At 50.2% G+C, this 27,583-nt stretch overlaps 1 protein-coding gene, 2 long non-coding RNA genes and 1 pseudogene across 4 annotated transcripts; 1 reads left to right on the forward strand and 3 right to left on the reverse strand.

Moving 5' to 3' along the window:
• Window positions 1-570: 570 nt before the first annotated feature.
• ZNF703 (zinc finger protein 703) lies at window positions 571-5,786 on the reverse strand. Its single transcript, XM_045460785.1, has 2 exons — window positions 4,496-5,786; window positions 571-3,469 (listed from the first exon to the last, which is right to left on the reverse strand). Exons 1-2 carry the CDS (start codon window positions 4,736-4,738, stop codon window positions 1,937-1,939), a joined length of 1,776 nt encoding a protein of 591 aa, XP_045316741.1. The 5' UTR covers window positions 4,739-5,786; the 3' UTR covers window positions 571-1,936.
• A 9,395-nt stretch (window positions 5,787-15,181) lies between these two features.
• Window positions 15,182-19,269, reverse strand: LOC123589133. Of its 2 annotated transcripts, none has more exons than XR_006708178.1 (3): window positions 18,946-19,269; window positions 17,938-18,126; window positions 15,182-16,214 (listed from the first exon to the last, which is right to left on the reverse strand). It is a non-coding gene; the product is annotated as an uncharacterized LOC123589133 (long non-coding RNA). The 2 variants fall into 2 exon arrangements; XR_006708177.1 differs by having other exon boundaries at window positions 18,999-19,267.
• Window positions 19,270-19,408: 139 nt separating this feature from the next.
• LOC123589137 lies at window positions 19,409-22,273 on the forward strand. Its single transcript, XR_006708179.1, has 2 exons — window positions 19,409-19,818; window positions 19,920-22,273. It is a non-coding gene; the product is annotated as an uncharacterized LOC123589137 (long non-coding RNA).
• Window positions 22,274-24,920: 2,647 nt separating this feature from the next.
• LOC123582799 lies at window positions 24,921-26,256 on the reverse strand (annotated as a pseudogene).
• Window positions 26,257-27,583: the final 1,327 nt, after the last annotated feature.

Consider the following 27,583-nt stretch of genomic DNA (forward strand, 5'->3'; position numbering starts at 1 on the left):
CATGTCAGCAGGTGCATTTGGTTTCAAAGAGTAGAAAAGGCAGTCAAAAGGAGGAAATCATTCGCATTTCCAGTGGGAAGCGCGGAAGGTGTCGTCGGGGCCGGCGCCAGTCACCTGTCTTTCTGCCACTAGGTGGCGCCAGAGGCACGTCGACTTTGCATACCTACAGGGCTCGGGGGACGGTGCTGCCAAGTCTGAGCCCCGCGTCCTGGTTCCCTGCTCAGCCCCTTGTACCTCGAATCTAGGCCGAGGAAAAACCGCATTTACACACTCCCTTCACCCTGTCCCAGGAAATATCAAGGACTTTGAAGCGAGGCTGGGAGCTAAACAACCAAGTGGGAGAAACAAACAAACAAACCCATAAAGACGACTGCATGTTATTTGTAATGCGTTGGCATAAGTTTTTTTTTTCCCTCCCCTCCCCCTTTCTTGAGGAAAGGCATTAAATTCGTCCTTGAACGGAAATTTCAGAAGGAAACCATAAGGTATTTAAGCAAGAATAAAAGGACATCTGCTTAGGTGTCTGGAAGCAGGACAGTGGGTGAGGCAAGAGAGAAACACACCACGGTGTGAATATAGCCAAGTATTCCATTTATTAACAAAATAAGTCTTACCAAGGGAGAGCTCTATTCATCCCCAACAGGCCCCACAGCCCCCGCACTGCTGCATAAGACCAGGAGGGGGGGTAGGTGTGGGGAGAAGACCCAGGGGCGGAGTCTTCAATCCCAGTCACTGAGGGAGCCCACGGAAGCCCACGGCCAACTTTGGGGATTCTGTTGGGTCAGGCCTGGGAAGGGGGTGATGGGGCTACTGTGATCTGTGTACTCCCTGCCTCCCCAACTGTCCCCCAATGGAGCTAACAAGGTTGTACTGCCCTCTGATATTGCCACTGGTCTGCTTTGGAGGGATCTAGCAAGCATCACTGACCCTACTCCTATCAGGAGAGGGATCCCAACAATGGAGAGAAAAACAAGACTATAAACGCACTTTGCAAAATATAAAGAGCAACGTTTTACACCAGCAGGGCCTTCTAGGACTTTTGATTGAATAAGACTAGCCGTACAAGTCCCCCACCAGCAGGCAGTGGGACTACCGGGTGTTTGGGGCCACAAAGCGTCTGAAAGGTAAAAAGGCTGTCAGAGGCCTTAGGGCCTCTCTTTCAGGGCAGAGCCTGCTGGTGGGGTCAGGGCTCTCAGTGCTCAGAGCAAGCTAGAGGAGCAAGGCTCTAATTTTGGGGGCCAGGGTGCAGACCAAGGACCCCAGGAGGAGAGGGTTGCAGGGGAGGAATCACAGAGCAGAGTTCTGGGTCAATAGAACACAAGACCTCTTGCCACCAAGGCGGATCCCTAGACCCCCCAAACGCGTTACAAAAAATATCTCCTCTCTGTTACTTGTACAAAGGATAAAACAGAACCTCAAACAAGAACTGAAGGGGAACGAGGGGAAAAGAGAAGGGGCAAATGTCGTTTTAACGGTTAGGAAGCATGCAAGAAACTCCCCACGAAGGGAAAACAAATAGAAGAACCCCAGAACCCCAACTCTCCCTCCTCCCCCTAAAACCAAACCAATCCAAAAAAAAAAAAAAAAAAAAAAGCAAAAGGAAAATAAACCACTTACATCTAAGAAAAAGGAAAGAAAAATAAAAGAAAGGAAGAGGGGCGGGGAACATGTAGTTATTTGTGTGATTAATATTATTATTTGGGGAACACAGACTTTTTGCATACCATTGACTCGTGTGGGCCGTTAATGCACTTATATTCCCAGCTTGTAAGCTAACATTATAGTAAATAAATACACAGTCCGGTGGGGAGGGTCTGGGCGGGGAATCCCGGCAGGGACAAGCAGTAGTGGAGGTTGCAGCGGCGAGGCGGCCGGGGGGGAAGGGAGGCGGAGGGGGGGGAAGGAGAGGAGGGTTGGGTGGGAGCAAGAGCTGTAGTTACTGGTATCCGAGTGCGGAGGCTGAGGCTAGTCTCTGTCCGTACAGCGCATACGGTGAGTAGTAGGGTCCGGCTGTGGGGAGGGACGGCACGGCCAGGCCCCCGGCTGTGGATAAGTGGCTCTTGCCATAGGGGTGGTACCGGCTTAGCCCCAAAGTGTGTGGACTCCGCAAGGACAGCGACCCGGGGCTGCCCGGGGCGGTGGGCGGGGGGAGGTGCAGATGGCAGGAGGCTGCAGCTGCGGCGGCTGCGGCGGCGCTGCCCAGGCCGGAAGCCCCGGGGTAGGCGGCCAGAAGTTTCTCCGCGCCGGGCAGGGCCGTGTGAGTCCGTAGGTGGCTGAGCAGCTCCTCCGAGGTGGCGAAGCGCTTGTCACACGGCCCGCTGGCCGCCACCCAGTTGCAGCTGTGTGGCAGCGGTTCGTTCTGCAGCATGAAGCCGTAGGTGTAGAGCGGGTGGCCGGGGAGCGCGGCCTGAGCGGCGCTGGAGGAGAGCGCAGCGGGCTGTAGCGGGTGCCCGGGGTACACCAGTGGGTAGCCCCCGGCCTTCAGGCTGGGCCCGGCGGGGTCGTGCGCGCTGCAAGTGGAGCAGCTGGAGCCGCCGAGGTGCGAGGCGCTGTGGTAACCTCCCAGGCAGTAGGGGTCACGGCATAATCCCTGCAGGAAGGAGGGCGGGGAGGCCCCGGTGAGCGGGCTGGAGCTGGGGGGCTTGCCGGGGGGCAAGCCCAGGCCCCCCGACAGCTGGCCTCCCACGAGGCCAGACTTGCTGGGATCCAGGCCAGGCACGAACTGAGACGGGTAGCCGGCGTAGGCGCCCACGATTGAGCCGTGGTAGCCGATGCTGGAGGGTGGCAGCGGGAAGACCGAGTGGCCCGGTTTGTAGGGTGACACCGGCGCCACGTGGCCGGCCCCCACCAGCGCCGAGGGCGGCTCGGACTTGCGCCCGGAGGCCCCAGCCTCCGCACCACCCCCGTGTGCGCCGGGCTCCCCACCGCTGCCACGGCTCACAGCCGCAGCCTCCGGGCTGGGCTTGGGCTCCTGGTCTTTCTTGTCCAGCTCCCCGCCGCCACCCCCGCCGCCGTTCTTGCAGTCAGAGTGGTGCGGGGAGCCGCCCCGGGAGCCACCGGGCGAGGACGAGGACGACGACGCAGAGACGGGCGCTCCATGCGGGGGAAAGGGCGTGCAGGCGGCGCTGGGGACCCTGAAGCCCGCCTTGTCTCCCGGGGACAAGGAAGATGAGGAAGAGGTGGAGGACACGGAGGAGGAGCCGCTGTCTTTGCGGGAGTCGCCGCCGCCGGAGCCCTTGGAGTAGGGCTTGAAGCTGGACTTGTCCTCGGCTGGGGAGTCCCCCAGCTGCTTGAGGGCCGCAGACGCGGAGGCGGCACCCGTGGCGGAGCGGCCAGGGTCCTTCTCCCCTCCCAGCCCGTTGGCGGCCGCCGCTACCGAGTTGAGCTTGGACGAGGGCGGCGGGTCGGGCTTGCCGATCTGCGAGCAAGTCTGGGCCAGCAGCGCCAATGGACTCTTCTTGGCGTCCAGCTGTGGGAGACAGCGGCAAGGGGAGGGAGAAGGGGGTGAGACTACGAAACTGACGGAGCAAGCGGGGTGCCTGGGGAGCAGGGTGGGCGCGGAGGGCCCGGGCGGCGGCGCGACGGGGCGGGAAGGCCTGGGGAGAGGGTCTGAGAGTGCGGGCGGGGCGGGGCAGCTGAGCAGAACTGCGCGCGCAGGGCCCGGGGTGGGGTCCCTCGATCCACCGCGCCCCAGAGTGCGGCACGGGCCGGGGGGAATGGGGCAGTGGAAGTGGTCCACCAGAGGCCGCCGCGGGAGCAGGTGACTGCTGTGGAATCGGGGCTGGGGGAGGGGCTGTGACTCGCCCCCTACCCTCTAATTTCCCCCTCCTCAGTGCCCAGGAAAAAACTTATTCCTTCAGTTTGGGGAACTTCGCTTGGGACGGGTTTCTGGCGGTGGCGCCGCGAGGCAGGAGCCGGGCGAAGCGCCTTCTGAAGCTAGGGGCTGCCGTTGGCGCTCTACTTGTAGCCCCTCCCTCCCGGGGAGGGCACGCAGGGAAATGGGAGGAAGAAAGACCTGGGATCGGGAGTGCCTGGGCGTAGAGCGCTCTAACCGGATGGGACAGAGGCGGAGTGGGACGGGGGCGATGCGGCTCCAAAGACACCAGACCGGGGTGGGGGTGTGTGTGTGTGTGTGTGTGTGTGTGTGTGTGTGTGTGTGTGTTGGCGCGGGGAGGTGGGGGCAGGAAAGGCAGAGATCATCTCTAGCCTGAAAACTGGGTGCCACAGGAAAAGTAAAGGACCCAGCGGAGACTCCAAGAGCAAACCCAGTCCAAAATACGTAGCTCCGAAAGGCGAGTGTGGACTGGGAAACCTTCCACGGAGAAGCCTGGGGAGAACTGGGTGGGCTCCGATCCCTGTTCCCTCGGTCCCTCCTCACCCCGTGTGCCGGCGTGGCCGGACCTGGGCGTCGCACCGAGCCCCGGGGCGCAGGGAGTAGGGCCGTGGGCCCCGCAGTGTTGGGCGGAATGGGGCCGGCAGCGACCAGGAGACTGACCTCAATGGGGCTGACGGGGGTGGAGGACAGCGGCTGCAGGTACTCCGGGTGCAGGAGGTGGCCGGTGTGAGCGCTCAGCATCTTCAGGACCCTGATTGGAAGCCGGTTCGCCTGGCGCAGGGGGTCCGCCGGGGGCAAGAGGGACACCGCCGCCGGCACCGCCGGCCTCTTCCCGCCGCCGCCGCTGCCGCTGCCGCTGCTTTCGGGTGTCCTTGGGTTAGATCCAGCGGGCGAATCGCTCATTTGGAGGAGGCAGCGCCACTGGGGGGGCGGGGAGGGAGGGGGAGCACCGGGGAGGAGAGCTCCCGGGGCGGGTGGGCTCGCTCCGCAGCGTCGAGCGCGGTGCAGCAGCCGCTGCACCTCCACCCCTCCTCCACCGACGCCGCCGCAGCCGCCGCCGCCGCTAGCCCCGGCGAGCAACACAAAAACCTTCGCCTTCCCAGAGTCGCACGTCAAATAGCCGCGATCGGCAGCCACACTTCAAAGGGATCGCCGCGCCCGCCCAATCGCAGCTCTCGCCGGGACCCCGGGGCGGGGAGAGCGGCGGGCGGAGGCCGGCGCCGCCGGTGGGAGGGGAGAGCCTTAAAGGGGCCTCGCCCGCGCGCCGCCGCCGCCTCGGCCTTTACCTCCCGGTGCACTCCTCCCTTCCCCCCCCCACCCACCCCCCCCCCGGCTGGACCGCCCTTGCCCCGGGGTCCCGTAGAGGACGAGACTCCTCCGGGACCCCGGACTCTGCACCCTACCTTCCGCTGGCTTTCCTGTCTCTCTCCCCTCCCTTCACACTGCCAGGGTTGGGGGAGGTGGTGCTGGCCGGGTCAGTCACCCGCCGGCCGAGAGTGTCTGGGGTGGGGCGGACTGAGGTGGGGTGGGGGGCAGGAGCGCCTGGCGCTGGCTCCGCCGCTGTCTAGTCCCAGACGTTCTAGGAGGCCGCCTGGGGGCGGGCCGCGCCTCCTGAGCCCCGGCCTAGCTCCGGCCCTGCTCGGGCTCTGCTCGGGCTCTGCTCCGGCTCAGCTCCGGCACTGCCCCGGTCCAGCTCTCTTTCCCTAACTGGCTTCTCCCTGGTGTGCTCATTTGGAAGCGCCCGAGCCTTGCAGGCGTCCACGGCTCTCGGGACGCGGCGTAGCCGCTCCAACTACTTTGAGTCTGTCCGGTTCGAAGCCTGCAAGTTTGAGGACTCCCTTTCGGGGTGAGATGGTCGCGACGAAGCGCGGTATTCTAGGCTGTGCTCGCTGCCCTGACGCGCCTGGAGCGCGCTGCCTGCACACTGATTTATAGGTTCGGTCTTGGGTGCGTTTCAGGTTTCTTATAGTATCTGTTTAGAGGCATACCGTTTTCTCGCTGCACCGTGCCTAGCTGCTATTTTTGGGGGTACACCCAGGATCACTGGAGAGGCCAGTATCCCAGAGGAAGGGGGAAAATCTACGTGCTGTACGTCGATACAGAATTCAGAGATGCGCCTTCCCATCTTTTCTTCTAGTGGAGGAAAATGCACTAGCTTTTCCCAGGGACATTTTGGAATAAAAACTTTTTGTTAAAAATAACAATACCCTCCTTTCCTCCCCCCCCCCCCCCGCCTTTTAGATAAAATGTGTATTGCCAACTTCGCGCTTGGCAGAGATTTTACATAGTCATAGTACTGACATTAAAGTTCCCGGTCGGCCGATCATCAGAAGGTGAAGCCGGTCCTTTGTGCGCCGGCCTCTGGGGAGACCACTTTTCCGTGCTCTCAGCGGCCAGTGGAGGCGCGCTGGTGTCACTGCCTGCCTTCGAGTACCGCTTTCCTAGACCCAATCCATCACTCTGATTGTCAGGCCTGTCAGTGGGGGCATATTGCTCCGGGACTACCCGTCCCTGACTCTGCCGCGTTGATCTACGCCTTGAGACAACATGAGAACCCAAGACGGGGATAGGTGATTTCAAAGGGGTTCTTCAAACAGAACGAAATAACTCTCACGGAAATAACAAATAGCAGTCACGTACATGTATCATGCTCAGTAAAGAAGACAGCGGGCACCACTCCCAGGCCTTATCAATCACATGCTAAACTAAATGTACTCCCTGCATCCCTGCTGTTTATTGGGCAGTACGTTTAAGACCTCTTAGAAATGACACAGGCTCTTCCTACCCCAGTTTGAATACTGGTAGAATCAGGGTGAGGTGAATGCTAAGGGATGGCCTGGCTGGGAGGTGTATTCCGTATTGCAGCAAGAGGGGGACAGGAAGGGGGGTAGTCCCATTGGCATGGTGGTCTCTGTGCCACCTCCCTCCTTTCTCATGCCAGCTTCTGTGCTTTCTGACATCACTGCTGCTGCCAATACCACATCTAAGAGTCCACTGCAAGGCTCCTGTAACCTACAGGGCTGTTTGGCCTTGGGGAGATTGCTACACAGACCGAGAACAGAAGAAAGCCTTGCAAGGTGGGAAAGGGGTGGGACTCTATAGGCACTCTGAGGAGGCTGGGCTGGGGAGAGAGGAGACCTAGGAGGCAGAGAGATGAAAAACTCCTTGATTATTGTAACCAGCCCAGCTGTGAGAGCCAGCCAAGAAATCCTTCCAGGACCCAAGCAGATGTGTGTTAGGGATGATTAATGGGAAATCAGTTGGGAGCAAAGGGGAGGGGAGGGAGAAGAGGTATTTAGAAGGGAAAGAGGGGCAGAAGGCAGCAGACAGGAGAGAGGGGAGAGGAATATTTACTCTGTTTGGAGAAGACAAGAGAAGAAAAAGGTAGTGAGTGATTGAAAGGAAGGGAGAAAGGAGGAGGTAAGAATAGAATGGCCAGGCTCAGGGTGGAAGGTGAGCCCTTTGCCTAGGTAGTAATACACTGTCATAAAAACAACAACAACAAGACAACAGAACAAACAAACGAAAACCCAAACAAACCAACCCAAGCCCTTAGCTTACAGCAGTGATCACAGATAGAAACAGTGGATGCCTGACAGCTTTAAAGCCAGACCAGGCCTATTTCCCTCTCCTAGAAAGAGCCAGCAAGGGAAGAGGGACACCCTCCCTTTCAGGGTGCTGGCACAGAATGGCTTCTCTGGCTGAATCCATCCAGTTGTCTTAGGAGAGAAAATGGAAAATCATACTTAACCAGGCCAGAGGCCTAATTAAAACACTACTAGATGACTATTACGATCAGTATTTGACATTCACTTGGCTGAAGTGCTAGCCTATAGAGCCCTAAATGGGGCCCCAGTGGCCTAAAGCAGGGACAGTTTTCAAAGGAATGGCTTGCCACCTGGGAGAGAATAAGGCTCAGTGTTCATTTGTGCCATATTTTTTGAGGGTCAGCTGTGGGCAGAGCATTGTAAAAAAGTCCGAGCGGTTGAAAAGTCCATGCAAGATGTTGGACGGGACATATGGCACACCGTCCTTGCCTGACAGAAAAGTGGCTGATGCATGGTTAAGGAGCCTCCCTGTCTCCAGGATCCACCATTAAGATAGGATGGGGGGAAGGCGCTGGGGAATGCCCCCTGCCACTGTCAGTGCGTCAGGCTCTGGAGAAGCATTAGGTGCTACGGTTATCATTCATCCCCATTTCCAACGAAGAGAGTGAGGCTGGAGAGGTTAGTCCCTTCCCCAAAGTCTGAGTGGCAGAGAGGTCACTTGGAATCAGGTCTTTCAGAGCCAGGTCTCTCTTGAGCTATGCACTGTGGTAGGTCAAGGCAAGTCAACCTCCCTCCGTTTCCCCATGTGTAAAATGTAAGAGTGGCCACCTCGGAGTCAGGAGGCCAAAAGTGGACAATGTGTGTCACGTGTTCAGTGCTTGGTACAAAGGAGAGTCCCAGGTAAGTGATGGCCGTGTACCCACTGATTCCTTGAGCAGTCCCAGCGACTAGGCACTGGAGATTGCCCGGAAGACCCCAACTGTTCCAGAATGCGACCAAAATGAAAGTACCCCTCCCCCAGCCTCCTGTCAAACACGTCTTAAAAAAAAAAACAACCACCCCCCAGAAGCCATCAAGAAAATCCTTTAGGAAGTTCTGAATATTTATGGATTGTGTTCACTCCTTCAATTTACATAACATTCGCCACCCAGGAAAAAATGCCTGAGTCAGGTTGAGAGCTGGAGGTGGTGGATTTGTTGTGTGGGGTTAATGTGAAGTTTTCAGTCCTCGCTGAGGCGGAATTGCCTGAATGATCGCCTCTCTCTGCATAACACTCAAACCCTAATGGCAACAATATGAAATAATATCTCACTGGGTAACTATTTACTTTTTTTTTTTTTTTTTTTTTTTTTTTACAAGCTGTAAGAACTCTGAGAAGTCTGCCTCATAGAGAACTTGGTTTTCCTCCCTGGCGCTTAATATCTTTCAGCGGCTGGCAATTACTGCCTTGGCCAGGAGCCCTGATTTAGAGCACCCCACTCAGGGCACCAGGAGGCACTTCCGCCGTCTGCCCTGTCCCCAGCTTCAGACACAGCCCGGGGCCAGAGAGGGCCCGAGGGGTGAGAACAGCCAGCCTTGCCAGGAGCCCAGGCAAGTAGCTCCCTTCTCTGTGTCCTCACAGTCCTATTGTGTTCTATTATTACTCTTATCACATAGCATCTGCCCTTGTTTGTTTACTTGTCCATTGTCCCCTGCGACTGTGAGTGCTTCTGAGTTGTCTGCAGCAGCCTCTTTGTATTCTTATTGCCTAGCAATAGCCTCACGGTAGCCAACATGGAGGGCCAAGCGCTGTTGCAAGCACTTTGCACGCAGTTTGTCACCTAATCCTAATCCAGAAGCGCTATGCAGTCCTCTCTTATCCCGTTTCATGACAGCGGAGGATGTGGGGGTTAAGGAACTTGCGAAGTCCAGCTGGTAAGAGGTGGGGCTGAGATATGAATCTAGGCAGTCTGAAGGTCATAAGTGCCCAGCAAATGTTTGCTGCTGAATGGATGAGAATTTTACCTATAGAGCGCCTATGTTTTACATCTCACCTCACTGGACTCACCAAAAGATTCAAGGTGGTTTTTTTTTTTTTTAATTTTTCTTAACGTTTTATTTATTTTTGAGACAGGGAGAGACAGAGCATGAACAGGGGAGGGTCAGAGAGAGGGAGACACAGAATCCGAAACAGGCTCCAGGCTCTGAGCTGTCAGCACAGAGCCCAACCTGGGACTGGAACTCACAAACTGTGAGATCATGACCTGAGCCGAAGTCGGCCGCTTAACCGACTGAGCCATCCAGGCACCCCTCAAGGTGTTTTTCAAAATGTCAACTATATACATGTGTGAAAGAATCTTTTCTCAAATCTGTGTTTGTGCTCCTCATCCACCCCTCCCCCCCCCCAACAATTTTCTGAGTTGTTTTGGGCAGGTGTTTTCATCCCTTTGGATTGATGAAGAAACAGGTTCTGAGAGTTTTATGGGGGAGGCTCAGAGTCATACAGAGAAGGCTGGCAGGGCGTGAGAAGAGGCCTCCCGGTTCTCCTATCTGGGCCCATGGCAGTGTAGATGGGGAGGTAACTCCTTTTGATGAAAGGAGGAATTAACGACTTTTCCTCCCCCTAGAATTTCCTTTGGAGATGTGGTGGGAAGGAATGGACAAAAGGAAATGTAGGTTGAAGCTTATCTTCAAGCCCTAGTGTTTGATCCGGGTCCTTGAGCAGGGTGCTTTGAAGAAGTGGTTTCATTTATCTGCTATCAGCCCCCGGGGAGATGGGCAGGGCTGGCCTGGGAGAGCAGGGGGAGTAGGTGTGCTTTTGAAGCTCCACTCCCTTCCTCTGCCCCGCCCAGGCATCAACCTCAGCCCTGGGCATTCACCCTTGACCACTTTGACCCTTTGGGCCTTCAATTTGATTAATCAAATTGGATTGAATTAATTCATTCAATGGCTGTTTACTAACCACTTGGTAGGCACAGGCCTGTGGTGATCCCCAGGTGGGTAAGGACCAGAGCAAGGGAAGGGAAGCATCTGTGTGCTTCTTTTGAAGATTAAAAAAAAAGAAAAAAAAAAATGTCAGGAGGGCTGACCTTAAATCCTGCTTAGGACCCCATAGTTTAGTTACCCAGTGTTCTTAAGTGTGTTTGCTCAGTTAAATTCAGATCCACTAACATTTACTGAGCACCAGCACTCAGTATACACCATCCTGGGAATGTTCGTGTACTTATTTAGGTATAAGGGGAGTTTGAGAGGAGAGCAAAGCCCCCAGAAAGGGAAGCAGGGACTATGCTCACCCACACGTCCTAGTGCTATGTGCGGAATTTCCCCTGACTGGAACCAATGGGCACCTCAGGTCCTCCAGAAGGTCTTCCTTGGTAAGTAGCTGACTGTGAGAATCTTGGTTGCACGGCTTCTGGTGTCACACCTGCTTCTGACCCTTCCCTGTGCTTCAGCCATGAAGGTGATGATGCTTCTACGGGCCCCCACTTCTGGCAGGTAAGCCTTTAAACGTGCCCAAAGCATGCCCCTCTCTAAGCTGGTCTCCCAGCTGGCGGATGTGCTGCTTCAAACTCATTTCAGCAAATACAATTAGAGAAAAGGGGAGAGCCGCTCAGGCAGTGGCTCAATTATCACTGGTTGTATTTGATGAAACCAAATTCCAAGATGTCAGAACAATTTCAAGGAGTGTTTATTTCCATGGCCCTCTGCCAGCCTCAGCTCAGAGAAGGAAACTTGAGAGGCGGGGTCCCCACTGAGCCCGTGGCCAGAAGTATCCAAGTATAGTGGTCCATTCAGAGTGGGGATTTACATAATGAACTCCCTTTAAAAGCGACTTAAATTATTTTTTATTTTATTGAAAAATGCATTTATTTATTTACGATGAAGCATGGCACCAAATTCCAAAGCTATGAGAATGTGCAGTGAAAATGTACCCCCCTCCCCCATCTGATTTCTCTTCCCAGCGTATCAGTGCTATGAGTTTATGGTCCATCCTTCCGGAGATATTTTGTATGTATATTAGCAAATACTTGTATATTCCTTCCTTCTCTTATACACAAATGGTGACCTATTAAAAAACCGTTCCACCTTTGCTTTTTGTTTTTTAATTTTTAATGTTTATTTATTTTTGAGAGATAGAGACAGACAGAGTGTGAGCAGGGGAGGAGCATAGAGAGAGGGAGACACAGAATCTGAAGCAGACTCCAGCCTCCAAGCTGTCAGCACAGAGCCCGATGCTGGGCTCGAACTCACGAACCGTGAGATCATGACCTGAGCCAAAGTTAGACGCTTAACCAACTGAGCCACCCAGGTGCCCCGCCTTTTTTTTTTAATTAATATATTTTGGAGATTGCCTCACATCTATTTATTTTTTAGTTTCCTGGCATTGTTACATGGATGTGCCACAGTTTATGTGACTGGTCCCCTACTGGTGAACATGTGAATGGATTCTGGTCTTGCTGCTGTCGTGAATTACCATGTATACAATATATATCACTTTCCATGTGTGCTAATATAACTATAGTGCAGAATTCCTAGGAGTAGAGTTGCTACATGCATTGAAACCAAGCTCCCTCTAAGAAGGCTCGGAGGACAGACTTGTAGTGAATTAGAAGTTCAGCTGAGGCAAGAAAATGTGGGGGACACTCCCCCGACCTTCTGCTTACATTCATTTGGAGAACTTGAAAGGCTCGTTTCCATCTTTGGATTTAAGAAAACGTTCGTGCTTCTTGTGACTCTGCCTTCTCCTTTTCCCACCTGCTCCCTCATTTAGTAGGAGAAAAAGGGCGAGCAGGATATTTAAGTCCGGGCTAAAAGAGTCCAAGGCATCGACCAATACGTCTTTTAATACAGCAAACTTTCTAGTAAGTGAGCCCTACTAAGAGCTCTGTATTGTCTAGACCTTTCTTGTTTATGTTCACTGAAAAGCAAAGGTCTGTGTCCAAGACAATACATGAAATGGTTTTGGTAACATCAGTAAAGATTTATCTCCAGTGCCAACCATGAATTTCCAGAATGAGCCCCGTGACACGTCAGAGGAAATCGAATCATGAAATCAATCACTGTTAGTCAAGTGCTCACCAAGGCAGATAGGTAATCTTCATTTTATTCTTATTTTTTGTTTGTGTCTCTGAATAGGTATTACCTGCCAAATTCAAAGGTACAGAAGGGTATGTATATGTGATTTCTCAACAAGGGGTGCAGCTTTTCATTGCAAAGGCTCACAGAGTGAGCCCTAGTCTGGTCTCCTCACTTCCTGTCTTGGGCCTGGGCTCCTTTGGGTGGCTGAGTCAAAGCTCACTTTTTGTTAGTAACCTTGACCGTATGGCAATGGTGGCAATAGGAAGAACCATCGGGACCAGACCATTGGTAAGCTCTTAGAATCAGGATACATTTACATTTCGGGATGTCTAAAGTAGAATTCTAACATCTCTCTCTCTCTTTTTTTTTTTTTAATGTTAATTGATTTTTGAGGGGGGGGGCAGTGAGAGATAGGACAGAGGGGGGGGGGTCAGAGGACCTGCGGTGGGCTCCGTGCTGACAGCACAGAGCCCGATGTGGGGCTTGAACTCATGAACCGTGAGATCATGGCCTGAGTTGAAGTTGGATGCTTAATGGACTGAGCCACCCAGGAGCCCCTAGAATTCTAACATCTTGAAGAACTTCCCTCAGGCATCCCAAGGCAGCTCTTCCAGATCTCCCAGGGCCTGTCATTTATAGGTTCAACACAACCCCTTTCCTCCAGGCTGTCTTTGTTTTTCTCATTAATTTCCATAAACAAACAAACAAACAAGCAAACACATGATTAAACAAAACCCAAATCAACAAACCAGCCCAAACAGCCAAACCCAGAAAAAAACGACCATAGTTCAAAACGATGAGCAGACTGTGTCCTTTTCCTTTTTTGTTCCTTCGCTCCTGTTCTGCGTCAGGCTTGAAGGGCCTCTCGGAGGTCCCTCCCCTCTCTCGAAGCTGGGTGAATTTTTCACCACTGCAGTCAAAATGCATAATGACAATCTTATTTATGACAGGAGACATGTTTTAAAACAGTTGTTTTAAAACAACTGACAGAGCTGCAAGATGGGAAACGACAAGAAAGTGCGATTTTTTTTGGAGGGGGTGGGCCGGGGGGGATAGGATGCTGGCAAAGGAGAACAGGAGTTTCCTTCCTCAAAGTTGGAACTCATCCTTTATTTCTGGAGCAAGTCAAGAAAAAGCATCAGGAAGAAAACTAGGGTGGGGACTTTGCCTAACGACAGTGCTTGGAGGCCGGGATAGTTGGGCTGGGGGTTGCCCTTGACCTGCTTCCTCAAAAGACATTATACTGTATGTGAGTGTGCACTGTGGGGGCCAGGAGAGAGGTGAGCCCTGCTCCCCAGCCCCCCCCGCTCCCTGTATGATGTCTCCTGCCAACTCAACAGGTGTCTGTGAGACCCCGAGACCTCCAGCCTTGACATGATGACTCATGGTCCAGGCAGAGAATGCAAGTTGGACACCCTAAAAATGTCGACAGAACAGTATTGGCTGTTTTGTAGATGGCTCTTTCTCCTGTGGCTTTAGGGAAGAGAAATAACATGTTCTACACCTGTGTTTTGGGAGAAATCTCTTTCCTACGGCTGACGTGGGAAATTGTGATCCCCCTCTCTTCAAGTCTGGAGGGAGAATCACAGGAGATGAAATCTTACCAGGGTTGATCTGATCCTCAGGAGAGGAGAAACAGCAAAAATGAAGAGTAAAGAAGGGAAAAATTTATCCTAACTCCGATGAGAAAGAAGCTACCGTCCTCACTGTAAGAGTGAGTTTTAAGAAAGTCTCTGGAAGGGTGCCTGGGTGGCTCGGTTGGGCGTCCGACTTCGGCTCAGGTCACGATCTCACAGTTTGTGAGTTCGAGCCCCAGGTTGGGCTCTGTGCTGACAGCTCAGAGCCTGGAGTCTGCTTCGGATTCTGTGTCTCCCTCTCTCTGCCCCTCCCCTGCTCATGCTCTCTCTCTCTCTCTCCCTGTCAAAAATGAGTAAACATTAAAAAAAAAAAATTAAAAAAAAAAGAAAGTCTCTGGAGCTGACGACAGGACCCAGGGTATGGAAAAGAATTGAAGTACTCCCAGCATATATTTTTAGAAAACTTTTTTTTTTTTTTTTTTTTTTTTTTTTTTTTAGTTTGAGGCCTATGTGTGACTGGAAGCATTGATCAGAAGCAGCTCATTGTGCTGAAGAATCTGACGATTTCTCTCCGTGGTTTCTGGACATGATCATGTTGACATGGGATCTACTGGATTAATTCAACCAGCTTGTCTCTTTTTAGAATGGCAGTGATATAGCCCAGGTCTGCAGGACCCTGCACCCAGGAACCTGCTTATACCCAGTGGCAGGGCTGGGCTCCCCTTTGGCCCCTCCGCTCAGACCTGGGCAGGGTGCATAGTTAAGACATTTGGTCAACTTCTTCCTTGGGGACACGAACGCAGGCTGTCTAAAAACACGCCCACCACCTCAACCACTGTGCAAACAAAGCAGGATATTGGTTTCTTCAACTCCAATGTGTTTTGCCAAATAAGAGAGTGTTAATACCCCTTCCTCCCCCACTCTGCATGAATTGGATTACTTAAAGCATCTTTTCAGAGACGTCAGCAGTTTAACAGAGGCAATAAGTCAGGGCTGCCCTTGTGTTTTATTTTTCTGCCAGTATTTAGTTAATTAAAGAATGCAAATTAAAACACCTTAATTTATATAATATCAATACCAACGCCTTAAAACATTTGGCATAACTGCTCTGGCACGTCCCTTACATAAACTCTTCAGAGCAGTGCTAATAAAAATGAAAAAGGTTGTAAATCAAATTTAATTTATTCATCTTCTGTTTGGTACAAAAGCATATGCCAAAATCAAGTTATTTATGAGCACATCACAATAACAGGCATTTTTGTTGGTTGCAAATGACAAAAAAGGTTTTTTCCAAGGGATGTGTGTTTTAATTGTCTCTAGGTGCAGCTGTTTTCTGGGCTCTGATCTCTAAAATTTATAACTTTACAACCCTATCTTCAAAATAAAAAAAGCAGAGATTGCCACCTCCGCTCGAAAAGTCACCTGCACCCATCCGTATGGAGAGAGGCATATACACCATCCGTCCAATGGAGCATGGATCTTCAGGTGAGATAAAAGGTTGGTGATTTATATCCGATTTCTTAAATATTCCATTAAGAGGATTATCTCACAGGAGGCTCAGATACAGCAGCGTCGGAAAGGATTTGGTGTGCGGCTGCTTTCTTGGAAGCCTTGCAGATGAACTACATGTATGTGAATGAACAGCCGACTGCCCATTTTCATCTCTCCCCTGCTTTGTTGCTATATTCCTTCTTTGTCTGGTGGATCTGAGCGTAGAATACATTTTTATTCAGTCTTGGAGGAAGAACAGTAGGCTTCATTCAGGGGTACTGAGGGATGGCATGTTCTCACTGCTTCCCGTGGCAAAGCTCTCTGTGCAATCGCCCTTCTCAAACTCCCTTCCTCACCCAGCTTGCAGCCCCTCTCTGGTCTCAGGTCATGTGGGAGGGTTGAGAGGGGTTTTGGAACGACCCCTTCCACCCTGATCCCTTCCCGAAAAACCTACGCGAATTCACAAAATACAACTCTCTGGCCAGCCCGTGGCTTCCCTACTTGGGAGGCAAAAACCCAGGACAATACTGTGCCCTGTTCTGTTGGTTATCTTTTAACATGAACATTACAAGCTTGGCAGAAGAGGTAGAAAATTGGGGTTCCTCACTTGGTGAAGCGATGGGCAGAAGTGGCAAGTGGAATCCTTCTGTGATCTTGACAGCCATGGGTCCTCGGCTGCCTCGGTTGTGGGGAGACCGCAAAACCCTAAACAAAATACATCTTGGTGGTTCCCTTTCTGATGTTAAGGTGATACTCACCTTTTACACTGCTTTAGTTTGGAGCTAATGGGATGCTCTCCTTTGCCTCAGACTCATTGCAATAGTGAGCTAGAAACTTAACACTTGTTCAGGCGGATACTTCTTTTGGGGGGTAGGTACCAAGGAGAGCCAGAGAAGGTCCTAGAAGAGTTCGCTACCTCCAGCCCCCAGAGAAGGTCCTAGAAGAGTTTGCTATCTCCAGCCCCCATAACCTCTCCAGCTCCTCTCTACCTCTTTACTCTATAGCGTCTCACTGGGTTATGGGAAAAAAACTGAGTGTGGGGTGACAGATAAGTCAGCTTGAGGGGCAAGCTGAGTTCTGCACTGTGTCGGGACACCTAGCATCAGAGTCTCTCAGCGGTAGCACTGGAGTTAGCACTGCGGGTGTGGATACTCAGGGTGTCCACATATATACGTCCCCATGTGCGACCATGGGCATCTTCTCTCTCACTTTTTCTTGCGATGCGTCATCTTTAAAAGCGAATTTTGACCTTTCTATTTATTTATACCCCTCCTGCCTCCATAAGAGATTCGAGGTCGCTTTACCATTCAAATAGCGGATACAGTAAAACCCGGAGCCATTAACAGAAAAGTAACAAGATCAGAGCCAAGTACAAGGGAGGAGGGGGAGGAAGAAGCAGAGTTATTACACCAGAGGGGGAAGAAACTTAGATTAAGGAAAGCTAATGCAATTGAGAACAAAACCCAGCTCCTAACTCCCTGGTAGCTTGGTGGGCGACTGCCAGCTATTGTAATAACTGTAGATTATTGCACCTCAAAGGCAGGTTTAAATGCCTGCTGAGGGTTCACTGGCCCCAAGAGCCTTCATCTCTCCAAATCTCTGTTTCCTCATCTGTGAAGTGAGGATTAACTCACTCATCATGGGGCTTTTGTGAGAAAGCAGTTCAACAACAGTGACAGTAGCTGTCACGTAGATAGCATGTATTGTATGTAGTTACTCTCCTGTTTTATGCAGACATTTTAAACATTTTTTTTTTTACCATCTCTGACACTGCTAAAAAAGCACTGTGTCACAGACTGTGTCGCAGCCTTTCCTTCTTTCTTTGTGGGATCTAAAATCATGGCGCACTGTAGGTGAGAGGAGATAGGTTGTTAACTCATTCAGTCCTCACGTAACTTTATGAGGTGGGTGCTGTTTTTGTCCCGTTTTACAGATGAGGAAACTGAGGCATACCACATTTAAACGACTTCTCCAAAGGCTATATAGCTGGCAAGCAGTGGAGCTGGGAATGTGATCCTAGGCCCTCTGACTTCACCCCTACGCTACACTGCCTTTCAACGACCGTCCCAGCAACACTCATTTCCACGAAATTTCAGTGTTGGGCCCTGGGGATGTCAGATGAAAAGATACGCCCTAAGGGACTGGACTCCAGTGAGGAGACCGACAGGTAAACAAACCACATCTTGAGGTATTAAGTGCATCAGTGGAAACACATCCAAGGCACAGAGGGAGAGAAGGGAGAGATGATTAGCTTCTGTGAAGCCTCTGTCCTAGTGCTCAGCCCTGTGGTAGAAACTCCCCCTCCAGCAGGTCAGGAGAAGCACATGTTTTCTTGGCTTTGAGAGGAGTCTGTTGAGTGGACCTTCAAATGGTAGGCAGGGGACAACTTCAGTGAACATGTTCTAATAGCTGAGAACGGGTGCCTCACCTGTGGCCGATTCACAATGGACAGTGGAGAGCTGGGGGCAGCAGATTTTAAGGGAGCATCAGGCTCTCAGGAAGATTGGGAGGTGGCTTTTGGGGCAGAGAGAGAGGGAGAGGTTTGGCCTCGGGAAGCTAGGCTGGAGGTCCTGTCCTTGGACACCCAAAGCAGGAGAGTGGAGAGCCAGGGAAGGGCCTGCAGAGAGAAAACAAGGAGGAAACAGGGATTAACCACCTGTTTGGTGCAAGAAAATGCAGCTTCAAAAGGAACGGGGCAATAGTCTCTGGGATGCAGTGAGGTTCCTGGAAGGAAGGAAGGAGCTGACTTGGAGCGAGAATACTTGAATTTGAGACTTGATTTTGCCTCTTGGGAGCATGTTATCCTTTGAATCTCAATTTTATCATCTGTCTAAATGGGCATAAGGACAACATACTTATTACCTCACACAGTTAAAAGACCAATTAAGATAATATATGTGAAAGTGCTTTCCAAACTAAATAATGCCATGCAAATGTGAGTTATTATTGTTGTCTTTCTAGCCAGGTGCTTGCTCGCTCATTTCCTTCCTGGCTGCATGAGCTGGGACATGTTACTACAGGGGAAAAAGAGAAAAACACAGGGGATGGGCCTAGCCCGCCGTCTGGGGCAGTCACTACTAACGTAGGCTTGACTTAGAGCCTGAAGCTCCTCCAGGCAGGGGTCTCACCCCCCTCCCCAACCTAGTGAGGAAGCTTGGAGGCCCCCACCCCTTAAAGAGTTCCGGGACTTTGCCCTGTGGGGGGAGGTGGGGTCCTAGCCTTCACAACTCTTTGCTCCCCATTCCCTCCACCCCAGCCAGGCCAGCAGCAGGTGACCAGAGAGCTTTGGGCATGTCTTCCTCCCCGCCTAAGTCAAGTTCAGCAGCCAGTCAATCAGAACTTAACCCAAAGCAAACAAACCCCAAATCCATTTTGACAGAACTTCCCTGATAAAGGATATTTCCTATTACTTCGAACAGAATAAAGCCTATATTACGGAAGCCTCTTCTAGACCGTCTAGACGAGGACCGGATGCAAGTCCTGCTGGACCTTAGTCTCGGAGGTCTGTGCCCCTGCCTCTTGAAGGAGGCCAGGTCCAAGGGTGCCCCGATCTGAAGGCCTCGCAGCTTGCAGCCTGGCAGGAGCAGGGTGGCTGTCCAGGGTCAGGGAGGGGACTGGTGTGCACAGGCCACTCCAGGGACAGCAGAAGCCGACTCCAGCTTTTCGGGTCCTTCTCAAGAGGGAGAAGGAAGGAGGAAGTGGGAGGAGAAAGGGGAGGGGTGGGAGGAGGCGGGAAGGGTGATGCGAGCTGGGGTTTGGGAAGGGAGAGGAAGTGAGGGGAGGGAAGGGGAGGAGGAGGAGGGAAAGGAGGAGGGGATAGGAGGAGGGGGAGGAGGAGGTGGGGGGAGAAGGAGGAGGTGGGGGAGTGGAAGGAGGAGGGGGAGGAGGGGGAGGAGGAGGAGGGGGAGGAGGAGGAGGAGGAGGGAGGCGGGCGCGCGAGGAGCCGTGAGCACCGAGCGGCCGCCCGAGGGAGGCCGAGGGTGCCCAGCCCGCGCCCCGGCCGAGCGCGCACCCGCCCCGCGCGCACCCGCCGCTCCCGGCCGTCGCCCTTCCGCGAGCCGCGCCGCCCTCCAGCAGGGCCTGCCCCCACTGGCAGCAGACAAAAGGCCATTTCTGAGTTACACAGAAAATGTGTTACTTTGCCAGAGGGCCGGGTAGAGGCCGCCGGGCCCGATCGTGGGCCGCGCGGAGCGTCGGCAGAGGGGGGCTGTCAGTCACCGCGCACCCTCCGTGAAAGGGGCCCCTTGTCAACTTCCCCTGCCTTTGAAGTGACTGGGATGGAGGTGCTCAATTAAAAGCCCATCAGTCTGTAAGTAAATCAACGCCTATCAGGCTTGTCACATCAAACAAACGATTATTACCCCAGCCCGCCCACCCCATTAATCTGGCTGTTCCTTCTTGACGGCTCAGGGTCAGGGCACCGTAAATCCTGTACTGGATTGCAGCCACCTGGATCGGGATGAAAGCGCTGGCGCGGCCGGCGGGGCGCACCCAGGCCTTTCCACCGCGGCCCCCGGAGCGCGGACGGGGCGGCGCCGCGGGACCCGCGCCCGACGGACGCACAAAGACCTAGACGCAGACAGCAGCCCAAGGAGACAGAGTGCGCAGAGGTGGGGAGACCGAGCCTGAGAAAATAGGCCGAGATGGAGATCACTGGAAGAAGAGGCCCAAAGTGGTGGAGACAGGTGCCATGAAAACTCACCCACAGTGTTAAGAACGGATAGATGCTTCCAGAAGACAAGGAGGTGTCTGGATGATATTTCTCGGACGCTGGGGTTTGAGTCTCAGAGTCAGAGAGCGAGGGCGGTTTAGGCTGCAGTCTCCGCAGCTCCCCGCCTGTTCCCACTGTCTGCCCCCAAATGTCACTTAGCCAAGGGAATGGTGTGGGGAGGACACAGAAGCTCGGGGCTTTGCTAAGCCAGCCTTGTATGGGACATCAAAATAGGTGATGTCCAGAACTCGGTCTTCTGCAATAAAAGGATATGAACAGACAAGCTGGACCAGAGTATCAGGTTCTGATAGTTCTGCTGAGCAAATCCCTAAGAAACACTTGGTCCCGGTGCCTTTCTCCGAGGTTCTGGGGGTGGTTTTGTGGATTCTTCCTGCTCCTGAGAGCAAGCTCTGGCTTTACCCCCACTGCAGACCAGAAAGAAAGGCGGGGTAGGGAGCAGAGGAGACAAGACAGCTGTATTTTGGGCTGGAAGGAGGAGCTGAGTGGGGAACGAGGTCCAGCTAACAGCCGGAAGAGAAGAACAAGGCCTGCTTTTCAAAGGAGGAAAGAACAGTCTTTCCTCAAATGGCTGTTCAGAGCCGCCCCAAGGCATAGCTTCCCCTGACTTGTGATGTTGCATGTGTAAAAAGGGCCCTCACATGCTTTCCCCAGCGATAGAATAATACACCAAAGGAATCAAGAGATGGATGTGGAGCAGGAGAGGCAGCAGAGGGAACTTCTTCCCAGACCCTATGGTGGAGCTTGATGCCCAGGCTCCCGGGCTTCTTAACTAGACAAAGAAAGAAAATTCTAAAGAATGAAGCTGGACCTCTATCTTACACCATACACAAAGGTCCACTCAAAATGGATTAAAGACCTAAATGTAAGACCTGAAACCTTAAAACTCCTTAAGAAAACATAGGGAGTAAGCTCCATGACTCTGGTCTCGGCGATGATTTTTTGGATTTGACACCGAAAGCAAAGGGAATAAAAGCTAAAATAAGCAAGTGGGACTCCATCAAACTAAAAAGCTTCTGCACAGTAAAGGGAACCGCCAGTGAAATGAAAGGGCAACCTGTGGAATGGGAGAGGATATTTGCAAATCATGTAAGGGGTTAGTATTCAAGATATATAAAGAATTCATACAACTCAATCACAGAACCTCCCCCCTCCCCGCAACAAGCAGAACAAAACCACCACCACCAATAAAAACCTCTAAACAACCCAATGAAAAAATTGGCAGAGGAACCGAATGGATATTTTTTACAAAGACAAACAAATGACCAACAGGTACATGAAAAGATGTTCAACATCACTGATCATTAGGGAAATGCAAACCAAAACCACAATGAAGAGATACTACCTCACGCTTATTAGAATGGCTGGCACCAACAAGACAAGAGATAACGTGTTAGGAAGGATGTGGGGAAAAGGGAAGCCTTGTGTACTGTTGGCAGGGTGTCATTTGGTGCAGCCACTATGGGAAACACTGTGGAGGTTCCTCAAAAATTAAAAATTGAGCTACCAGATGATCCAGCAATTCCACTTCTGGGTACGGATGCAAAAGAAAAACAACAACAACGGGATCTCCAAAAAACCCCAAAAATCTGCATTCTCATATTCACTGCGGCCTTATTCACAGTAGCCAAGATGTGGAAACCAGTGACCGTCAATGGATGAATGGATAAAGAAGATGTGGTGTATATATGTATAATGGAATATGATTGAGCCACAAGAAAGAAGGAGGTCCTGCCGTTTGGGACAGCATGGATAGACCTTGAGGGCATTATACGAAATGAAATAAATCAGAGAAGACAAATAATGTTTCATAACCATGTATAGGTGGAATCTGAAAAAGGTTGAGTTCCTAAAAACAGAATGGTGGTAACCAGGTGCTGGGGAGCTGGGGGAATTAGGGAGACGTTGGTCAAAGAGTATGAACTTCAGGTTATAAGATGGACACGTTTCAAGGATCAAATTTATAGCACATTAAAATGCCGTTAGTTAACTGTCGTTAATACAGTTAATTAAAATGCTGTATCGTATATTTGAACTTTGCTATGAGCATGATCTTAAATGGTCTCCCCACAAAAAATATATGGCAGTTATGTGATAAGATGGAGGGGTTAGCTCACACTATGGTGGTAAATGTTGCATTTTGCAGTATATAAGTCTATCACCTTAAACTTATACAATGTGGTATGCTAATTATATATCAATCAAGCTGGAAAACAAACCCAATTCTCAAAGATACTCAAGGCATTTACAAGCCTTCCCCAAGCCTGCCTGATAAGAACTGCCCACTGCACTTCCTGAAGACAGGCCACCTCCATCACTGCACGTGGTCGGGCCGGTGTGCCAGGTTTTCTCTCAGGTCAGCTACCCAGCACTCTGTTGTAAACTCATTCGTTCCATCACCAAGACCCAGAAGTGCAGCAGTATATTCCTTATTCCTCTGAGCTGATAGACATGTTGACCCACCCGGAGTGTCAGTGAGACCTTTCCCAGAGACGGGGAATGGTATACAGATACTTTACAATGTGGGAGAATCGTCTGTCCTTCATACTTTCATCCATTCAATCAAAATTTGGTGTTTAGTATTTGCCGATTTACAGGTATTTAGTATTTAGAGTTTACAGGTTCCTCTCTAAGCCCTGGGGACACAGCAGTGAATATGATGGACAAGGTCAAGAGATACATAGAAGCTTTAACAAGGAACTGGGGTGTTTGAACTAATCTTTATTTATATGTTATGTATACACTTATTACACAGATTTTTGCTAAGCACCTACTATGTCTAAGTAGCACGCACCACAAGGAGGCGAGGAAGAATCAGAAACAAATCCTATCCTCCCAGAGGAGAGGTGAGGCACACATCTTGAATAAATTGGATGCATTGTTTAAAGTGGTAGGTGCCATAAGCCAGGAAAGGACAGGAGAGAATTGGGAAAGGAAAGATAATGTATCCAGGTTGCCTCTTTCTTAGTGGAGGTCTGGAATTAAGAGACACGTTAACTGTTCAATGACGGCAACTTTAAAATCTAGTCTGTAATGTAGCACAGTGCGGGCTTCATGTTTATTGTTATTGTTATTGGCTTTAATGACATTATAATTCATTGTCTTTGTAATTACGGACACATCACAACACCCCTCCCTATGAGGCAGGTGTTATAGAACTCTGGAACTCCATTTCAGGTCTTGTCAGGAGTTGGGTATGGTTGAGAACTTCCGGAAATCAGAGACGGGCGCCTCTTACAAGAGGCAGAGCAGTGCAGGGGTTAAAGGAATAGGCTCTGAAACCTGAGGGCAGTTCAAAACCAGCCTTCACATGCTGGCCCTCCGGCCTGCCTGCTGTGAGGCCATGGGCAAAGCACTTGAACTCCCTGTGTGTGTTTCCCCATCTGTTACATTGGGGTGATAACAGTACCGGCTTCACAGGGTTATGTGACAATTAGATGCATACAAAGCATTCACAACAGTGCCCAACTGAGAGTATATATTTTCAGTAATGCCTGCCATTCTTACTGCTCTACCTCATACAAGGTGATCTCTTGAAGGTACAACCAGCACAATGCTAGGAGGACACTTGTTATATTAATGCATTGTCTTTCTGTATTTAAGTATCACTGAAAGTCATTTATATTAATTTCACTTTAGAAAATCTGAGTTCAGGGGCACCCGGGGGGCTCAGTCAGTTAAGCATCCGGCCTTGGCTCAGGTCATGATCTCATGGTTCATGGGTTTGAGCCCGCGTCGGGCTCTGTGCTGACAGCTCAGAGCCTGGAGCCTGCTTCAGATTCTGTCTCTCCCCCTCTCTCTGCCCCTCCCCTGCTCACACTCTGTCTCTCTCTCTCTCTCTCTCAAAAATAAACATTAAGAAATAATTAAAAAAAAAAAAAGAAAATCTTCTGAGTTCAGCACATGAATTTAGGATATTTGTGGAGTGCCTGTGTGGCTCAGTCCGTTAAGCGTTCGACTTCAGCTCAGGTCATGATCTTACGGTTCATGAGTTCAAGCCCCACATAGAGCTCTCTGCTGTGTGAGGATCCCACTTAGGATCCTCTGCCCCTCCCCCACTCTCTCTCAAAAGTAAATAAACATTTAGGAAAAAAAGTAAAATATTTGAGTAATTTGCTTTTACTAAAATAATTTTTATTCATATTTAATGTAATATTTGATACAAAAGAGTATTTGTGTACATCATGAATGTAAACTTACAGTGTCTGTGTTCTTCTTTCCTATCCCACACCATGGCCTCTCCTTCAAAGTGGCCACTATCCTGAATTTTGTGTTTGTTATCCCTTTGTTTTTTAAAAAAACTAAAAAAATTAAAGTATAATATAAATCATAGTAAAACACACAAATCTTAAGTGTATAGCTTGACTGATTTTTACAAAGCATACACTTATGTAACCACACCTAGATCAAGATATGGCACTCTAGATATGGTGTTCTAGAAGTTTCCCTCATTGTCCCTTCCCAGTCAATTCTTTCCCCAGTCCCATTGCAAAGTAACTACTGTTCTGACTTCCATCACTATAGATTAGTTTTGGAATTATTAAGTGTGTATTCCTGTGTCTGCTTTCTTTTAGTCAGCATTATATTTGTAAGGTTCATCTATGATGTTATATGCCTTGGTGGTTCATTTTGTTTTCATGGTTGAGTGGTATCCCATTGTATGAATAAAACACACAATTTATTCATTCATTCTATGTGGTTTTTTTCTTTTGGCTTGGTATTTTATTGATAGTACATGACAAGGTAGGGCTCCCCAAGCCCCTCCCATTCTTCAGGGGGTCTGGGATGGAAACTGTGTAGAGGTCAGGAGACTCTCACTGTGTTGGGGGATGAGTTGGGGCAAGGACTCCCCAGAAGCTGAGGGCCTCTCTCTTCTCTTGCTTTTGCTAGGGATGGTGGCCAAGGGGGCTCTTACTCCTTGGAGGCCATGTGGATCATAAGACACACCACCTGGTTGCCATAGCCAAATTCATTGTCATACCAGAAAATAAGCTTGACCAAGTAAAGTGTTCATTGAGGGCAATTCCAACCCCAGCATTGAAGGTGGAAGAGTGGATGTCACTGTTAAAGTCTCAGGAGACAACTTGGTCCTCAGTGTAGCTCAGAATGCCCTTGAGGTGGCCCTCTGATGCCTGCTTCACTGTCTTGATGTCATCATATTTGGCAGCTCTTTCCAGGTGGCAGGTCAAATCCATGACTGACAAGTTGAAGGTGGGGACATGAAAAGCCATGCCAGTGAGTTTCCCATTCAGCTCAGGGGTGACCTCACCTATAGCCTTGGTGGTGCCAGTAGAAGCAGGGATGATGTTCTTGGAAGCCCCTTGGCAATCACATCACAGCTTCCCAGAGAGGCCATCCATGGTCTTCTGGGTAGAAGTAATGGCATGGACTGTGGTCATGACTCCTTCCAAGATGCCAAATTTGTCCTGGATGACCTTGGCCAGAGGGGCCTAGCAGTTGGTGGTGCAGGAGGCATTGCTGACAATCTTGAGGGATTGTCATGGTTCACACCCATCACAAACATGGGGGCATCATAAGAAAGAACAGAGATGATGATGATCCTCTTGGCCCCACCCTTTGAGTGAGCCCCAGCCTTCTCCATGGTGGTGAAGACCTCAGTGGACTCCACAAGATACTTAGCACCAGTATTACCCCATTTGATGTTGGACAGATCTCACTCCTGGAAGATGGAGATGGGATTTCCATTGATGACAAGTTTCCCGTTCTCAGCTTTGACTGTGCTGTTGAATTTGCCATGGGTGGAATCATATCGGAACATGTAGACCATGTAGTTGAAGTCAATGAAGGGGTCATTGATGATGACAATAACCACTTTGCCAGAGTTAAAAGCAGCCCCGGTGAGCAGGTGCCCAATATGGCCAAATCTGTTTACTCCAACCTTCCCCATCATGTCTCGGGGATGTGGCTGGCAATGAACCAGAAGTGGCTGTCTGTTGAACAGGGAGGAGCAGAGAGTCCATTCATTCTACTGTTAACGGACATTTGTGTTGGGTGTAGTAGGAGTGTAATTGTTATGTCTTAGGTTATGTACGTGTTATAATAAATACTTCCAAAGAATTTTCCAAAATGTCTGTACCAATCTACATATCCACCAGCAGTGTGTGAAAATTCTAGTTCCTCCATATCCTTGCCAACACTTGGTATTGTCAGTTAAAAAAGTTTTTTTAGTCACTATGGTGGATGTAGTGGGTTGTTTCTCTTTATATCTATTTTAGTTGTGTCCAATAATTTTTGATGTTATTTTTATTGTCATACAGTTAGAAATATTTTTTAATGTCCATATGTATTGCAAATATCTGATACTGTTCTGTGACATGACTTTTCTCTTTATTAATGGTATTAATGGTATTTGTTGCTGTTGCTGGCTAAAAGCTTGATATTTTAAGGTAGGTTTTTGTTTTTTCATTGACATATGGGTTAATTAGAAAAGTATATTCCTTAATTTTTTTTTTTTTTCAACGTTTATTTATTTTTGGGACAGAGAGAGACAGAGCATGAACGGGGGAGGGGCAGAGAGAGAGGGAGACACAGAATCGGAAACAGGCTCCAGGCTCTGAGCCATCAGCCCAGAGCCTGAGGCGGGGCTCGAACTCACGGACCGCGAGATCGTGACCTGGCTGAAGTCGGACGCTTAACCGACTGCGCCACCCAGGCGCCCCTCCTTAATTTTTAACATCTAGGGATTTCCTAGTTATCTTTCTATTTTGGATCTCTTGTTCAATTTCAATGTTATCAGAGAATAGATTCTGAATATGTCAAACCTTTAAAATATACTCAAAGACATATGTTAAAATCTCCAACTATATTCGTAGATCTGTATTTTTCTCCCTTATTTCTGTCAGTTTTTTCTTTATACATTTTGAAGCTATGTTATTACGTGTGCACAGATTTAATATTGCTATATTTTTCTGTTGAACCAATTGCTTTATCATTAGGGAATGTAATATAACTGCTTGCTTTAAAGTATACTTTGTCTGATACTTGTCTAGGTACACCATTGTTCTTTTGAATAATCTCTACTTGTATATTGTTTTCCATCCATCCCTTTAGTTTCAAATTTTTCCACTTATCTGTTGCCATAAAAAAGCACCCCAAAACAGTGGCACAAATCAACAACTCAGAGGTTTTACATGTCAGGAGTTTGAACAGAGCTTAGCAGAGATGACTTATCTTTGCTTCACAATGTCTGGAATTGTGGTTGGAAAGACTTGAATGGTTGGTTGGGGGCTAGAATCATCTGGAGATTTTTTTCACACACATGTCTGGTTCTTGGACCAGGGTAACTGGTGACTGAGCTCAGCTAGGACTGTTGCTAGAGTGATTG

This window comes from Leopardus geoffroyi, chromosome B1 (genome assembly GCF_018350155.1).
Source record: "Leopardus geoffroyi isolate Oge1 chromosome B1, O.geoffroyi_Oge1_pat1.0, whole genome shotgun sequence".
Classification (NCBI taxonomy): domain Eukaryota; kingdom Metazoa; phylum Chordata; class Mammalia; order Carnivora; family Felidae; genus Leopardus; species Leopardus geoffroyi.